Source organism: Xenopus tropicalis, chromosome 1 (genome assembly GCF_000004195.4).
Source record: "Xenopus tropicalis strain Nigerian chromosome 1, UCB_Xtro_10.0, whole genome shotgun sequence".
Classification (NCBI taxonomy): domain Eukaryota; kingdom Metazoa; phylum Chordata; class Amphibia; order Anura; family Pipidae; genus Xenopus; species Xenopus tropicalis.
In genome coordinates, this window is record NC_030677.2 from 156833813 (window position 1) to 156852087 (window position 18275).

The 18275-nt window shown below is 37.3% G+C and overlaps 1 protein-coding gene across 3 annotated transcripts in view; it reads right to left on the bottom strand.

Moving 5' to 3' along the window:
- Window positions 1-399: 399 nt before the first annotated feature.
- The window catches only part of sfswap (splicing factor SWAP), a 57197-nt gene continuing 39321 nt past the window's right edge, over window positions 400-18275 (bottom strand). For 2 of the 3 annotated variants that reach the window (XM_004910551.4, XM_012969267.3), the window contains 5 exons: window positions 13033-13289; window positions 9500-9628; window positions 3313-3465; window positions 2538-2610; window positions 400-745 (listed from right to left, as the gene is read on the bottom strand). In XM_004910551.4, coding sequence (XP_004910608.2) covers window positions 680-745; window positions 2538-2610; window positions 3313-3465; window positions 9500-9628; window positions 13033-13289 — 678 coding nt within the window. In that variant the 3' untranslated portion in view covers window positions 400-679. The remainder of the gene's footprint in view (window positions 746-2537; window positions 2611-3312; window positions 3466-9499; window positions 9629-13032; window positions 13290-18275) is intronic. The other variant, XM_004910552.4, reaches the window with a different exon arrangement.

Below are 18275 nucleotides of genomic sequence, written 5' to 3' on the forward strand. Positions count from 1 at the left end.
AATGTTATCTGAAAATATATTTGCATTGAAAGAAGTTATTTTTTTCAGAATCACCAAATCAGAATCACCAAATCAGAATCACCAAGGCAAAAAGTATATACAGGTAAACAGTTAATGCTTTCGGTAGCAAAAATACTTTCTTTTTTTATAAATTCTATTTCAGTTATTCAGATAGAACATTTTATTTAGAATATAAAGGTAGCTAACAGCTAGGGGGAAATCCTGTAGGGTAATAGTTCTCCCTAGCTATTTACAAGGCTTTCAGATAATTTCAATTCTACATATAAGAAACTTCTGTAAAATGTAAAAAAAAGTTCTGAAAATCACATGAGCCACCAGTGTCTTTTCCCAAATCAGTTTCGCACTTGCATTTTATGGAGTCCTTTAAATAAATAATGCTCAGCTTTTGTATTGATTTTATTTGAAGCACAGTGAAACAGGAATTGAATATATACAAATATACAGAATGCAAACTGCTGGTCAATGTTTACAGGAACTGGAAAAAGTCAATGAAAAATTGACCAAACACAGATTAGTTTTTCCCTAAGGAAATCAAGTTGAATAAACTGTGAGCAGTGTATAAAAAGGGGGCAGTCAGACGATTCCATCCATGCTGACAGGCAGCAGTCTCCCTGGTTTAATTGCAGACTTCTGGTGGTAATTCACATGCCAAGAGGTCTCAGGAAGAGTCGTTGCGCATATTTTTTGAGGCGGCAAGCATTGCCCTCACTTTAGCCATGAGATCCTGCAGCAAAGCATTAAGAAAAATGTAAGTGCATGCAGCTATTTATTTATGCCAAGGCATACAACATGGTTTTCAAAATTTCTTTTGCTTATGTTATTAGTACTTTGCCCCAAATCCCCCCTTGCTACCTCCTATTACGGAAAAGGCATTAAAGTGCTGACACAGCACAGATGTAGCCTGAAAACACACACTCTCATGTATATCCAAAAACAAAATGGGAGGCTGCATGGGTCACATTGAGATGATTTGGTGCTGCTTTGAAGGCAGAATCTCAAAATTCACCCAATCTTGTGAGGCTATGGTTGGTAAGACAGGTTAGCATCTATATACAGTGTTGACACATACCAGTCACATCAGTCCCTGGTGCAGCGGAGCTTTCATCATAACGTTCCCATGGCATTCAGACATACTAGGATCAATTTCATCAGACTTGTCTGTATGTCACTTGCTGTAAGGCAGAGGTCACTATTCTTTGGTTCTATTTATACTGCTGAGTGACAACTGCCATGATCCTTAGCAAGTATCTGTTTCAGGAGACTTGTTTCTTCCTTTATTAATAGCTGGAGTATCAGTGCTATATATGCTAAGTTAACTGAATGAGCTTTTGGCAGGGTTGCCAGATACAAAAACTCACTGTGACACTGATGATGAGAGATATGTTTATCCCCAACGATCCCAGGCTATGGCCTAAATGCTTGTACAGGGTCCTCCCACAAGGCTGATATTATACGAGAAATAATGAAAGTTCCTGTACTGTTTAGCATAAGTCCTCTGAAAATATTATCAAATCTTGTGCAGAGGGACATAATATTACATTTTCTTACAAACAGCAAAATTTCATGCTAAACTCTGCACTAAAAGCAGATGCTAAATTGTGGCTGGATGGATTACCACAGATTGAGAGGAACCCATGATAATCTCTCTCTGACTTGTAGCAACCAATTTACCACCCCCCCTCGGGCAACACTTCCTCAACTTATTCCATATTGCAGTGATGGATTCTGGGAGCCGCTACTGCTTTCCAGAAAATCTGTCCACCACTAACCAAGGAAAGCAGAGGGATTTCAAAGTACATGAATCCACCACTTCAACCTGGAACAAGATGAGGGGTTAAATGACTGCCAATCTAAGGTGAGTCTGTGACAATTCTCATTTACAGCTATGAAGATTTCTAAAGTTTTAATGTCAGCAGTGTACATTTACTACTGACTAATTATATCAAATGATTATCTAGGCACATAGGAAATAAATATTTCACATACTGAATAAACATAAAGGTACCAAGAAACTACTGAAGTGATAAAGGTAATAAAGATGATCATTTAAGTCACTATTAATATACATAATTCTATACAAATTTTATATATTTTAAAATAGTTTCCTGCCAGCTGGTAATTTCAAAATTGTCTCTATGACCCCCTCTAGTTAAAAATCAATAGGAGGGAACTACAGTTTTAGTTACTACTAAATAGACACAAAAAAAAGGTGCTAGCATTCTCAAAACCCTCCATACAATACAGTTTAACTAGTTGAATCCTGCACACTCAAAGAATCAAGAAACAAAGGTGGAATTGCAGACTGATCATCTATAGAATAAGATCTGTTTCAAAATAATAAATACAAAACCGTATTCCATTATTTACATACATCAAACAAGCAATTAACAGTAAATTATCCATACAACTCAGCAAGAAGGCAAAACAGAGCAAACTGGAGACATGGCAAGGTGACAATTACCCCAACATGTCATTATAAAGCCTTTATTAAAGAAGAAATTTGCATGTACGCTTACCTGAGTTATTTTGCTCTGCACCGAAGAAACAATTTCTGACTCTATGTGGCCATCCTTGTCCTGAGATCCTCCCCTGAAAGTACAAGGTCATGCACAGGTTCAGATACACATAGTTGGCTAAAACATAATGTACATTTAGTACCAGGCAAACATAACAGCCATTTTGTAGCAGAGCATCAAGTTATTTAAGCTTATTTTGTCTAACCAGGGTTTACGTTCACTTTGGACCCATTAAAAGTGCAGACTGACTTGGAAGTTCTATTTCTCTGCATATTGGGGTTTCCCACATCAGTGGAAACAGGAAAATGGGGGGGGGGAAGGGGGGCTTTTTGAAAAAAAATCATCATCCGAAAATGGAAGTTTTTATCATCTAGCCATTTATGCCATAGGCAAATATTGCTGTGTAAACATTGCCTTGGTCGAATACTGATCACAAGAGTTTTTTTCCAGGATAGGGGTGCTGCCTAGCTAGAAACTGTTTGTGTTTCTCTCCTCACTCAATCGTGCCTCTACTACAACGTGCTGGTCCAAGCTGGTGTTGTGTTCAAAAATGATTTCTTAACCTTAAGACATGTACAGATGCCAAGGTAAATGGATAGCAGTGGGGTAGATTAGTATAAGAGGTGTAAGAAAGATATATGAGCATCAGTCACACAATTTAGCCTCTTGGCAGGGTAAATTTTGCTGTGTATTGTAGAAAGATATTCGCAGTTACACAGCCACTATACTTCAATTTTTCAGTACTGCATTTTATATATCTTCAGATTCAGAATACCTGTAGCGCTCTTGGCTGGAGCCCCTGCTCTCCACAGGAGAGATACTAGTTGAATGCACAGTGCTAACGTTTGATCCTTGCATGTTTGGCGAGTTGGATCGAGACCTCGCTTTCGGTCTTGAATGCCTTTTCTTTCTGTTTTCAGGTGGGCTGCTAAACAAAAGCATACGTTCATGACAATTACAGTAATTATACAAATCACATTTACAGGAAAAAAAAAAATCAGCTGTCTGATGTCACTATTGAAGAGGGACCAATGGAATAAAATTTAATTCATAACTACTTTTCATTTCTGGGGTTACTTGATCATCATAAACATTTTAAAATAATCACAAAAACCGACCCAATTAAAATGAAGTGAAGAAAGCTTTCCCCTCAACCCCCAGGTGACAAGGTTTCCTTTAACAAAACCTTCAATCAGTTCCTACGGGTTACTAAGAAGGTTTTTACCAATGAAATTAATAAATGAAAGATACACAAGCTGTTATTTGAGGTGGCATGGATAAAAAAAAGAAAATTATATTAACAATATCTAATTGTATCTGATCTAAATCTCAGCAAATTGTGACTTGCAGTAAAAGGTTCAAAATCAGTAAAAATGGTGATCCTGCCAAACCTGTAGCATACATATATGCATGGAAACACTGTGTAACACTAAATCTGCTTTCTCTGCAAACTCACTGGCCAACCATCTACATGCTTTGGACCAAAACCATAAAAGTGAGGGAACATTGGGCGTTTTGTAGGCAGATGGAGAGAAGCGGAATGTGACCCAGTGTATCATCACCCTAAAGGCGAGTTTCATTTTTCAAGACAGTTCCATAGTTCTGCAACCACCCCACTGAGTGTCAGCTAAGCTTATTTACACTAAGGGCAATGGCATACAGTAAGATTTGTCGCCTGTGATTAAACCTGCGATACCATGGTTGACAAATTTCCCTTCCTATTGCTTAACTTTGCGATCACCGCAATTAAAACATTACCCGCAGCCATTTGGCTTACTTGCGGGAAGCTGCCCCTCTTTAAATTGTCTCAAGCCAGATCCCTGAGAGGATTATGTTTTACTTGCAAAATTCACATTAGGCAATGGCAACGCCTGTTCGGCAGATTAGTCATCTATGGTAGTGCAGGTATAACCGCAGGAGGCAAATCTTACTGTGTGCCATTTCCCTTAGGCAGCTTTGTGTCAACAGAACTATCTGACCAATGCTATGTTGTTCCATACATAACTCTGATACTTGAAAAAGTTTGAAACCAAGATTGTGTCTTCCCTTATGGATGTCAAAAAGATGAAAACATTTAAAAACAAACAAAAAGAAACTATAGTATTGACGTATTAGGGAAGGGCATTTTATCCAAACAAAGCTGAAATGGGAAATGGGAAGAAAGTTCATTAAGTTCAACCATTAGCTTGCATGGTTGCTTTTTAGTTGATCCAAAAAAGGCAAAGAAAACCCCTGAAGCTGTTTTGCTTCAGAAAAGGAGACAGTTCTTCTAAACAGCCCCACCTATAAAACAGGAGTATCTTCATGGATGCACAAAACATGGGAATGTTTTTATCCAATATAAACCACGTTTGACATATAAATGGTCCTCCATATAGCCTTAAATATGCATCCCCATAAAAACACTTGTTACTTACTTAGAATCACTTTCCTGAGTATTTGGGTTGAGCACAGTGGTGGTTAAGCATGTAAGAGGCAGCATATTTATGTGATAAGATGCTGCTTTTGAATGCAGATATGCTGCAATGCAGTTGATACAGTAAATATCTGTGATCACTAATACTTCTTAACTCAAATATCTAATCTTCTGGGATGTTCTGCAGACCTTGGAAACTACCTTTTGCCCACCTGCCACTACAGGTGCACCATTTGTTCCTTTATCTAAACTTGTATTCATGCCAATGTGGAGCAAAGGAGTCAGACAGTCCCCGAGTGACATTTCGCTGCTTACCCTGCTAGCTCAAGAGCACGTGCCATATAATAGTTTTTTTCTGCTATGTTTTGGCACTTACCCTTTAAGTACAAGCCATTACTGAACATTTTGTGCTCTTTTATTTTAGGGGCATATATAGACTAACATAAGCTTTCTAAAATTGCCTGAAATTTTGTGTAATTCCACATCTGTAGCAAGTTAAACGACTATCACAAATAAGAGCAGTACAATACCAAAATTTGAACTGAACCTGGAATGAGCATACTTTGGACTGCAAAGTCAAAAATGCCCCCAAAAAACAAAAAAACAACACAAAACCATTTTTTGCAAAGTACACGTTTGAAAGGGGTAAATATGTGCAAAGCTAGCTTTTATGAAATTTCTTTAAAAAAACCAAAACAGACATCTAAATGACATCTTACCTCCTACATAAGGAAAAGACAGAATATAATACAAATGAATGCTGGGGTCTTAACAATAAGACGCCCAATATGCATAGGATTACAAAGGTCTCATGTACTGAGACCCAAAATTAAGCCACACATTTTCACAGTTGACGATTTGGCCCCTAAAGCACAATACAGGGACTATAAAATACAAGCACTAACAGTAAACTGACCACAGAAAAACATGTATTTGAATTTAATTTCTATTCCAAATTACTAAACTGCAAATCTTTGCTTAAGTTAGCGGTTTTTATGAAAAATCTAAGCAAAATTTGCAGTCTACAGCATCTTATACTTAACATTTCCATATTATTTATTCAAATCACTGTGCAGGTTATCTCCACTAAACTACATAACTAAAATAGATTGTAATTTGCACAGAAACCACAAACACTTGAATTCTGGACCCTTTTTCAAAAGCACATTTTTGAACCCAAAGGAAAGGAAGAATAAGAAGAAGAAATAGTACTCAGTTTATCAAAAATGTTTGTGTTGCTTGAATAAATACAGGAAGGGAAATCCAATGCATAAATAGAAATTTTATTAAGCCAAGAACTGGCTTGTGATGAAGTTAAACTTTTTGTGGGGATAATACTCCCCTCATCAGGAACAAGCTGTTGAATCTCATTACAAGCTGTGCCTATTGTTACTTAACCCATAGGAGAACCATCTGACTGGTTTCTCAATGAAATGGTGATTTGTTTTGTCCCTGCTCATTAAAGAGAATGTAACTATATATTTTTTTTCATTACATATTTTGCCCTGTTGCCAAAAAAAGGCGGCTCAGTGGCTAGCAGGTCTGTCTTGCAGTGCTGGGGTCCTGAGTTTAAATCCAGCTTGGGCACTATCTACAGGGAGTTTGTATGTTGTCTATGTGGGGTTCCTCTCTGCACTTTGGTCTCCTTCCACACTCCAGAAGCATACAGGCAGGTTAATTGGCTCTTGACTAAATTGCCCCTAGTGTGAATGTGATAGAGACAGGGAAGCTTAGATTGTAAGCTTCTCCGGAGCAAGGACTAATGTGAATGATGCATAATCTCCGTAAAGCACTGTGGAAATGTGTTGCACTATATAAATACCAGGAAACAAATAAATAAAACACATTTGAAAAACAGGTTAAGGCAAACTTACTGAAAGAAACTCCTGGATACACAGGGGTTAATATACTGTACAACTGCAACCCACTGTCATGTCAGAGAATGAGGAAATGGTTGTCAGGGTAACAAGGATTTATAATAGCACTTCTTTAGTCTTTAGTCCTATATGGTCATGGAACTACTCTGGAATTTATACTTTTCTTATATCTTACAATAGGGGATACATTTTTTAATGTTGAAAAATGCAAAGTTATACACTTTGATAGAAATAATATAAATGCAAGTTATACACTAAATGGTAGTTTGTTGGGGGGATCCTTAATTGAGAAGGATCTGAGGATTTTTGTAGATAAAACGTTATCTAATTCCAGGCAGTGTCATTCTGTGGCTACTAAAGCAAATAAAGTGCTGTCCAGCATAAAAAAGGGCATTAACTCAAGGGATGAAACATAATTTTGCCTCTTTATAGGTCCCTGGTAAGGCTTCACCTTGAGTATGCAGTGCAGTTTTGGGCTCCAGTCCTTAAGAAGGATATTAATGAGCTGGAGAGAGTGCAGAGACTGCAACTAAACTGGAACTAAGCTTGCGAGGGGACAAGATTACTCTGTAGAAGTACATTAGAAGGGATTATAGGCAGATAGGGGGTGTATTCCCTATAAAAACGATCAGCACACCAGAGGCCGCCCCTTTAGATTAGAGGAATGGAACTTTCATTTGAAGCAGCGTAGGGTTTTTTTTTTTTCACGGAGAGGGCAGTGAGGTTGGGGAATTGCCTTCCTTATGATGTTGTGATGACGGATTCTTTTAATGCCTTTAAGAGGGGCCTGGATGAGTACTTAAACAAGCATAGTATCCAAGACTATTGTGATACTAATATCTACAGTTAGTATTGATGTTGGTATATATGGTTTATGTATGTGAGTGTACAGACAGGTCAGTATAGGTTTGTGTATGCTGGGTTTACTTGGAAGGGTTGAACTTTATGGACTCTTTTTTCAACCCTATGTAACTATATGTATATAACCTATAGTACGGTCATTTTACAATGACACACAATGACAAACGGTTGCCAATGATCTCAGTGCTGTTTATAACCTGAACAGACATGCCCATTACTGTGTGTGCCTTCTGATCCTGATACTCCACACTGCTTCCACTATTTCTCACTTGCCACAATAAAATCAGAATGAATAAGATCCTACAACGAATAGTAAGGATAACAGAAAACCCCTTAGATTTAGGTTTTCACATGACAATGGAACAACCTCTTAACTTTTATATACCTAAATTTTTAAAAAATTGGAGTATGTTATTTCCTAGCTATTTCTTTAACTGTATAAATATGTGTCTGGGTTGTAGACCATTACCCAGCGTGGGCCAGTAGCCATACTGAGCAGTCCCTGGATCAATAAGCTCTTGAGTTTTAGGTGGGAGGCAGGACATGTACTGCACATAGACTGTAATAGTTGTGTTTTCTAGAATGATATTGAGTTTACATTTGAACACACTTGTTTATCTGTTGAAAGACTGATACTTTCCCATAATATTCATCACTAGCAAGTGTTATTGTTATAAAGTGTTATTTATTACTTGGCTAATGTGAGTCATCAGTAAAGCAGCACCAAGGAATTGTTGAAATTATAATTTCTCAGGGTTTGTACTAATTATATATCCTGGCTTCTCTCTCTCAAACATATAAAAATGTCAAGTTGTGAAAAGAAAAAAACTTTTACTGTACTTAATAGTAAATAACATGGTGCCCTTTTGTAAAATTACATCAACACTGTTCTACATATATTTTTCAATCTGCCATGCAGTCATTAATTTAGGAGGCTTTTAAGCTATCCATAAAAAACACAGTATTCTTGGATATAGATGCTTTAGTTTTCATGAAACCTTTACCAACAAAAGCAAATAAATTACTTATGAAAACAAAGACACTTTTATAGGCAAGCCCCAAATATGTCAGTGCTCATTTGCCAGTTTCAAACCCATAGTGCCGTGTTGCTGTCTACTGCACACATAATTGATTTCTATCACTGAGCGTAAGCCAGTACTTCTGTGCTCCTCTACACAAAAGTCAGTGTCACTACAGGCATGCTAGATGCTCTCTGGTGACACTTAGTTATGTAACTGCAACCATCGGGTTACCTTAAGACTCATTCAATTGCACAGTCTAGGCCCCAAACTTCTTCATGAAAATTTTAACACCAATGCATACAAAAATTGTGAAGCATTCAGAATCTGCTGTATGTGCACATACATAGCTTACAAGAACAAAGACGTACACTGAAAGCAGATTCAGCATAGTTAAAGAAGAAAAGCTATTGAGGCAGTTTATTGCCGATAGATTAGTCACAATAGTGCAAGCTTGAATGCTATATTTATTCTGTAGTATAATTTACCATACCTGAATAAACAGCCCTAGAAGCTCAATCTGTTTAAGATAGCAGCTGCCATTTTAGCTTGGTTACCGTTCTGATTGAGCTTACTTATTTTTAACCTTTTCATGATACCATTTAAAGCTTACACAAAGGTAAGCAAAGCAGCCAGACAGGTGGGGGGTCACGGGCCTTATGCAGCCAACAGGCTGCAAGTTGGACAGCACTGATTTAAAGCACTGCCCACATTTCCAACAAAATCTTTACTGTACTAAAACAAATGTAAACTCAAATTTTTTTTTTTTTTTTTTTTTTTAACATTTACCGTGACCGGGTACGCTTTCTGCTGTTGCCTGGGCTATGGCCAAAACGGTAAGCACTTGGAACACCTCTATCTTTCTCTTCTTCTCTCCGCTTTTCCCCAGACTGAGAAGGTTTTCGTGGGGATCTTGATCTGAAATCATAAAAAGTCAGTGAAAGCAATAGAGAAGCCAAGGCATATTATTGATACAATTCTTATTTATGATATCACATAAAGAATAACAATGATGTGTTGCCTTTTGTAAACAGTAGCAATGGATTTTATAGGTCCACTAATCATTTTTGATATATGACTTAGTATTTATCTAAATGATGTATATTTAATATAAAGGCACATTGCCCTGCCAAATGGACTGTCATGAATATGCAAGAACAGAGATCTTCCATGATTGCTGGGTATATATAAAGCAGTAATTTTAGAATAAAGCACATTGAGAGAGGATCTATACAGCAGCAAATCAGCAAATATGGACAAAGATATATATTACAAATGAGAGCTGAAGAATGCGACCACTATGAGTGGTGATTATACACTACATAATAGCGTTACCTATCAAGACTAGAAACTTCTTTCCCTAATCTATTGCCTCAATAAGGCACTATGGTACCCCTACAAAACATTGTATATCCATGTTTTTGACACAATAAATCACAAGGATTGTCCCCATCCACATGCATGCACCATATCTGTAGTTTAATAAAGAAGCTAAAATAGCTCTGTGAAATTAAGGCTATAGTTGAAACATTTTTACTTCTAATTTATTGCACGTGTTTTATTAAACAGTGGATCAATAAATACAAGCCAATACTAAAAGGTAACTTTAATTGATTGAATTTTGGAGCGAACGCAGATCCCCATTTACAGGTATGTGACCTATAACATCTAGAAAGCTCTGAAATGTGTTACTGGCATTTCGCATAGTACTATTTAAACAAGCAATATTTTATTTATGGATTTGGTTGCTGTCTTCAAGGTTTAACTCTAACTGTAATGTTAGATTTTTTTAATGAAAAGGTTAATGATCTCATTAAATCGAATAGCTGGAGAGTGAGGAGTTCCTGTAGAGAGTCTGGAGACTTAATCCAGAGTATCATGTTCACTGCAGTTGGAGTTGTGTAACTGCTCTCTAATGACATACTTGGTTCATATGCACACTTTGCACAGTGATTAAATAGTTGATGCTGAAATATTTTTGTACATTTTAGGGCTCTGGTACACGAGGAGATTAGTCGCCCGCGGCAAAACTCCCTGCTCGCGGGCGACTAATCTCCCCGAGTTGCCTTCCCTCTGCCATCCCACCGGCGAACATGTAAGTCGCCGGCGGGATGGCAGACGCGGCGGCGCGATTTCGCGCAAATCGCCGAAAAAGACTCGCGAGGCTTTTTCGGCGATTTCCCGAAATCGCCCCGCCGCGTCTGCCATCCCGCCGGCGACTTACATGTTCGCCGGTGGGATGGCAGAGGGAAGGCAACTCGGGGAGATTAGTCGCCCGCGAGCAGGGAGTTTTGCCGCGGGCGACTAATCTCCCCGTGTACCAGAGCCCTTAATGTAAAATGTACAGTTCAAAGCAAATTTTTTGGAATATGACAAGGGGGAGTTGACTGCAGACTCTTTTTTGGGATAGACAGAAAATTCAGCAGCAAATTTACAATTAATATTTGTGTTTGTTGGAATTTAGTTTTTTGTGATGCAGCCTTCAGACTTTAAATGTAAACGGACAACTAAATAAACAGATAAAAGGTGCATAGAAAATGGAAATCTACAATATACTAAAAGTTGATATTCACAAGGAATGCAACTGAAATCGATTCAGAAAAATCAATTCCATGCCTCTTGCTAGTGACCAGGACATATCTTTATCTGCTGCAAGCTGGGCTGACTTTTCCTTAAGCCTCCTTGATAATAAGTAGTTGCAGTTTTTTTTTTAAAACTGTCCCATATGTCATTATTAAAAGAAAACAGTCACTTTTTCTCCTACAACAGAGGTGAAATGTAGCACTGTAATGTGCCACTAAGCCTCCCTCTGACCCAATAGCTGCAGAGATTTATCTCTGTTCCACCCAAACCAGGAGATGACCTACCTAAAATGTATACTGTTTTAATCTTTAAATGTGTGCCCTCCCCTTCCCTTCTGCTGATGTGAGAGATTGGCAGAAGGGGCTCAGGTCTATAAACCACTGCAGCACAGAGAGATAGGTTAGGAGAGAGCGGACTGGGGTAAAGTCCCAGTTAACTATGTCAACCCGTGCATCAATGCAGTCACCCAAACCTTTGGACAATTATCAAAATACTTTATTTTTCAGTCTAAGGTATGGAATAAAGCAATACTGAGTGCTTTTCCTGACAATTTTTTTTTTTGCACAGAATACAATTGCATGAAAACTCCAGAGATTTTTATGTAACACTGGAAGTTATATAATTATGGTGTGCTAAAAGTAGACTGTCAGCTTTAACAAGAGTGTAATTACAAAAATGGGTGAATGGTTTAGGAATTACAGCACTTTTCATAATTACTTCCCCCTTTTCAATGGACTGAACGTAACTGCTGCTGCTCCATGGCCAGCTTTAGGCAGTTCCCTCATTATTTCATTTACAATTAAGCAGGTAAAATGTATGGATGTCTAGTGACTTCAAGTATGAAATTTGCATTCACAACATGTAGCCAAGTCATGAATACACTCCAGAAGGTAGGTGTATCAATATCAAAGTCCAGAATCAAGAGAAAACATCACAATTTACCACAAGGTTCAAACTACAGGTAAGCCTCAAGAATATGAAGGACATATTAGACTTTACCAGAAAAATACTTAAAAAAAAATCTAAAAAAACATGCCTAGTTCTAGAATACTATTCTTTGGACAGATGAAACTAAGACTAACATGTACCAGAATGAGGTGAAGAGAAGTGTAGAAAGAGTGTTATTGTATAGGGATATTTGGCTGCCAACAGAACTGAATAACTACTCTTTGTTAATGATATGGGTGCAGACAAGTGAAGTGTAAATTTTCAGATTCAGTCAAATCTTGCAAAACTAATGGTGCTACACAGATAATGGACAATAACCAAAAACATACTGTGAAAGCAACACAAGAGTGGAATATTCTTCAATTCAATTCTTCTATACAGCTTTTAACTGACTGCAGTTTAATTTAAATGCAATTAGGGCTGCCCTGCAACATGTTTTTTTAATAGATGTGTCCCTTAATTTTCAAGTGATCTGGTCAACCTAGACTGTGGGTTCTAGACTTCAGGCAAAGAAAATGACTGCAGCTATGAATAAAAATGACTATTTCCTAAATAATATGTAACTCTAATAAAAGGAACACAAGTTGCCTAGGTGCAGTATTAAGTTACAATTGACAGGTGAGTCAATTCCTAAGCTCAAGTGACTGACAGCAGCTCTAAGCAAAATTAATGTGTGCTGTGTCTGATCCTGGTCTGATTCTTCATAAATGAAATACAGTGGAATCCAAAGACTGTTTAAATAATGGTTGCAAGATTAATAAAGCAAATTGAAAGACACCCTTCATACGTACCTAGATCGTCTAACTGTTCTGTAGGCAGTGGGAAGGGAATGTTTTACTTTGTCATGAGATCGTGACTTAGACTTTGATTCATAATGGTGTTTTGGAGAGCGTGATCTTGACCTGGAGTGTTTTTTTCGTTTTTTCTTCTTTTTTTCTCTCTCTTCCCTGGGGAATTCTCTGCACGGTGACCTTTCAGTGACAGGATACTCGGATGTCGGTATTATTCTGTCTTCTGGTAACAGATCACAGGTCATGCTGTTAACAACCTGCAGATGGATAACAACAGCGTTAAGACACCCGACAACTACAAATTACTACAGAGTAATGTTCTGCAGACATATTGCTAACATATGGATTTATAGAATAGGTGGTTATCATTGGATATATAAGAACTGTAACATGGTACTATATAACACTGTTATCAGTATTAAAGAATAATATCAGTGAATCACTTGGTGATATTCCAGAGCAATTAAAAAACTTAAAAAAATAAAGAGACCACCCCTCCCCCACACAAAATTAATGGCATATACTGCGTTTTCCCCACCAGCACAAAAATGATGATTCACTCTGCGCTGAAAAAACCCCACAGGCACAATTTCAAGATGAAATTGAGCCATATGTGCATTGACAATGGATGCTATTTCTGCAAAACGGATCAGATATTGTACCATTACCCAAATTTCTATGGTCAGCACACAACTTTCAGAAACAACTGACATTCACTGACATTAAAAGATATAAATTTTAAAATGACCCAGTCAAGTCCGTCACTAGTTTTCCAACACTAGAGGGATCAAAGGTCACTATTTACCCTCATCTGCACATGGATGCACAAATGAAAGTTGAAGACAAAAGGCAGTTTAATGTTTTTGTATGTTTGTGTGCAAAGAATTATGCCAGCACATTGGCCTCTGACAGTACTACTGCTTCAAAATCATCAGCCTCTCTTCGTGTAACCCTGAGTGCAAGCCAAGTTTCTCCCTTCGTTGGCTTTGAAAGCAGTTTTGTTAGTGCATTTGGGACCTTTTAGGTTTACCCAGGACAACTACATATGTTTTTTTTTTTTTTTAGACAACCTAAGCTTTTTAAATCTGCCTGAATGACACTAATTCCAATTTTGTAACACGATATAGGGAAAATCATATGAAATAAATTCAGAAACATACGTGTGTGTAAAAATACAACTGATTTGTAAAGCCTTGTGTCTCCTAAATATAAAAATACCAAATATGTATAGGTTAATGTCAATAGTATCAATCAAATTTTGAACAGTAATAGCTCAAAATATTTAACATATCTTTTTATTTCAAACCACCAAACTGGGAAGCTTTGGAAAGTGAAGTGCTATTAATGAAATTACTTAAAAATGGACTAAATGCTTGCACTTTACAACATCTTTAACGATAAACATACATGAATGCAAGGGAAATTCTGAACATATTACACCCAATTTTTCAAAGTATTTTAACCCCAAAAATACAAAACTTGCTTACAAATGTTTATGGCAGATATCGTCTACTCCAGAATAAGCACACTTACAGCCCCTAACAGAAATTCGACCCTGAAAACTATATACACATACTCTCACTGCTTCCAAATAAGTAAATACATTTCTCTACTACTAAGTTTCTAATCTTAAATCGAAGACAAAAAATTTACATTCAAAAATAGTCAATAAAAAAATCATCATACTGAAACTGGTGGTCAAAATCCAGTCACACTAGTCTCTGTTTACAGATGGTAAATTTTACAACCTGGGCATTTAAAGGGTAAATGAGCACCCTACCCTGCCAAGGTTATATCTTGTTTTCTTTCATTAAACCTTCCATAACGTTAACTCCTGCTTCCACTCATTTTCTGCCTACACATTTCTTCCAGACCCCCCACAACAATATTACGGTTTAGCTTAACAGCCTTTTAGTTTCGTTATAAACAAACATTTGTGAATATATTTTAAAACAGCCTTTGTACTGTGAGAAAAACGGACACACATCTGGGCATTCAGCAATAACTACGGCTTGTATGCAGTCTCTATAATAAGCTAAAAGCAATGAATGTGTAAGCAGAACAATTTCCCAACTACTGGCTGTATAAGTGGTGGCCCGCAGGATTGATGTGACACTAAGTTGATCGGAGAGGGCAATTAACATACCTGAGCAGACAAGCATGTTATTTTTTATTAAAGAGTATCCTGCCAATTAATGTAAAGCTCTACATTATATAGTGAGTACAACATTTAAAAGTTGACAGAATATCTCCTTGTTAAAATATTACTGTGTTTATAAGGGGCTTTTAATGAGCAAAATCCTTTCTCTCTTTCTCCTTTACTAAAGTAGGTGAAAAGAGTCTAAAGAAAACACACTGTGATGGAATTAAATAACCACTGTTTAGCTACCAACAATATTTTATTCAAACAAGCAACTTGTGTGCATGAATACATTTAAGATATTTGAAACATAAAAACCCTTTCTGTGTGGATTTGATTGCTGCTACCTCTTCGGGAAAAAAAGTGGCATTGTTTTTGCCTGTTCCTCCTTTAAAACTGGCCAGTTATACTTATTCCAAAATACTGCCAGTTGGTTCTCAAAATGTTACTCAGAAAAGCCCAACTTGAGGGTAAAATCTGGAGTGAATACTTTCAGGTACCACAGCATATTCATGCTTATGTCACCTTACCAAAACAAACCTCTGCTATAAAAGCTCGCTTAAAATTTCCATTTCCAATTGTGTTAATTGGTCAGAGATGAGTTACATAACCTGTGATGCTGTTTAATAGTGGATGTTTTATAGTTAGCATAGCAGGTCTGGATGTCTTTATTAAACCTCCAGAGGTGATCTACTTTTACATATCACCAAAACAGCTATTTGGCTAACTGAGAGGGTTATATCTCAATACTAGGGGGCTATACAGATATCTAAAATCCCACTCTATAAGAGGCAAAATGGAATATATTCCTCTCTGTAAAAACGTAAATTGAGTTTTTAAACACTAGTCTAAAAATTTTTTTTTGTTAATAAATCAAAGTATATTATGGGACAGAAAAACCACAGTGAGGTCAAGTGGTTATCCTTTCATCACAGTATATTTTGCTCTGCTACTATGTGCTTCTCCTTTATTATATTAGGCTCCCTCATGTCTGTCAGATTCTTTTTCAAAAAGATCGTTTAATTTTTTTCACAAAACTAATGAAAATAAAAATTTTTGGATTCCTTCAGCACATCAAAGTGTATTACTGGTACTGGTTGGTTCAGAATTGGCAGACACAATATATGTCAAGTGTATGCTGTTGGCATAGAATATTTTCCTCTGCTAATGTCTATGTCATGCTATAATGGTAATGTCTGCCTATTTAAAGTCACAGAATGGAAATTACAACAAAACTAATGTACTGTTTCAGTCTTTTATGCTGCAACATATTTGGTTTCAATTCCACACAGCTTGAATATGCAGGTAACCTGCTAAAACCTGGCATTCTAACTTTAAATGACTAGACATATAGAACAGCAAGGGCAATTGCTCACAGCCCCAGAGCTTTACAGAAGGAAAGGTTAAAACCATGTAAGCTTTATCAGAAAGGTCTATGTAAATACACCTAATCAGACTCACTGGCCTGCCGTTCTGATTCCTCTATTGTATACACATGGGCTTCTGTATCATATTTCCTTCTCTCAGCTAAAACCTCCTGAGCATGGGCACAACCCTGCACAGCATGCTTTCTCTATCCTCTCTCCACTTCCCTTCTCTGCTGTAATCCGAACCCAGGTCTTCAAGGCAGCAGGAGAGATGAAGGCTAAGCTAAAATGGTAGCTGCTTTCTTAAACAAAGAGAGCTTCTAAGGCTGCTATGGTATGGTAAAGCATTCTACAGAACATATATAGCATTCTAGCTTGCATTAGTGTGGTTAATCTAGGAAGAAACTGTATCCGTAGCTTTCCTTTCCCTTTACTAGCTTCACAGGTAGGCAACCTGAAACGCCAAATGCTTCAAACTGATTTCCACAGCAGGTAGACCTGCAAGTGTATTATCAGGTCAGGTCATTTTTGATTGGAATTGTGGCAGTCAGTGTTTCCAAGTGCCCTGCAAGTGCACAAGCCATTGAAGTTTTAGGAGAAAATATTAAATGCTGTATGCTACTACCCATATACAAAAACATTTTAGAAAGTTTTTTCACTTTTAAATCAGGCGTCTTTTACCTTTAAGCTGCACATATGTAACATTTTCCTGAGCTGGATTGTCTAGGGCAGTGATCCCCAAACCCTTGGCTTGTGAGCAACACATTGTTCACCAACTCCTTGGATGTTGCTCCAAGTGACCTTAACGCAAGTATAGGTATGGGACCTGTTATCCAGAATGCTTGGGACCTGGGGTTTTCCGCATAAGGGATCTTTCCATAATATGGATCTCCATAACTTAATTCTGTTAAAAATAATTTAAATATTGAATAAACCCAATAGTATTGTTTTGCCTCCAATAAGGATTCATTATATCTTAGGTGGGATCAAGTACAAGGCACTGTTTTATTATTACAGAGAAAAAGGAAATCATTTTTTTTTAGAATTATTTGCTTATAATGGAGTCTATGGGAGATTGCCTTTCCGTAATTTCTGGATAATGGGTTTCTGGATAAGGGATCCCATACCTGTACTTATTTTTGCATTTCTGGCTTGGAGTGTTGGTTGCATAAAAACCAAACAACTGCCAAACAGTGCCTCCTATAGGCTGTCAGTCCAGAGAGAGGCTACCAAAAAGCCAATTACAGCCCTTTTTTTGAACCACCCGGAACTTTATTCATGTTTGTGCTGCTCCCCAAATCTTTATACAGTTGAAAGCAGCTCATGGGTAAAACAGATTGGGGACCCCTGGTATAAGGTAAGGGTAAGCAGCCCTGTCAAGCATGATACTTGACATGACAATTTTTGTTTGAAAGGGAGAGACAGATACTTAAAAATAAATAAAATCTACTGGGGTGAGAATTTCATATCTGTAGGTCTGTGCAATGTAATGTGTAATAAAATTCCTTAGCATTTTTCTCCAACAAATGTACTTTTGCATTCAACACCTGACAGTTCCTAAAGTAGCAAACACACTAGCCTTCCCTTATGCTAAGTATACAGATTGATTCAGTGAATACTTGACACAACAAGATACAATAAGGCATGCCAGACAGTCTAACTGCTAAATACAATACAAACGAAGAGCAGCAGTCATGTTCCATTACAGAGGCCACTTTTCTGAATAGAAAGTAAAA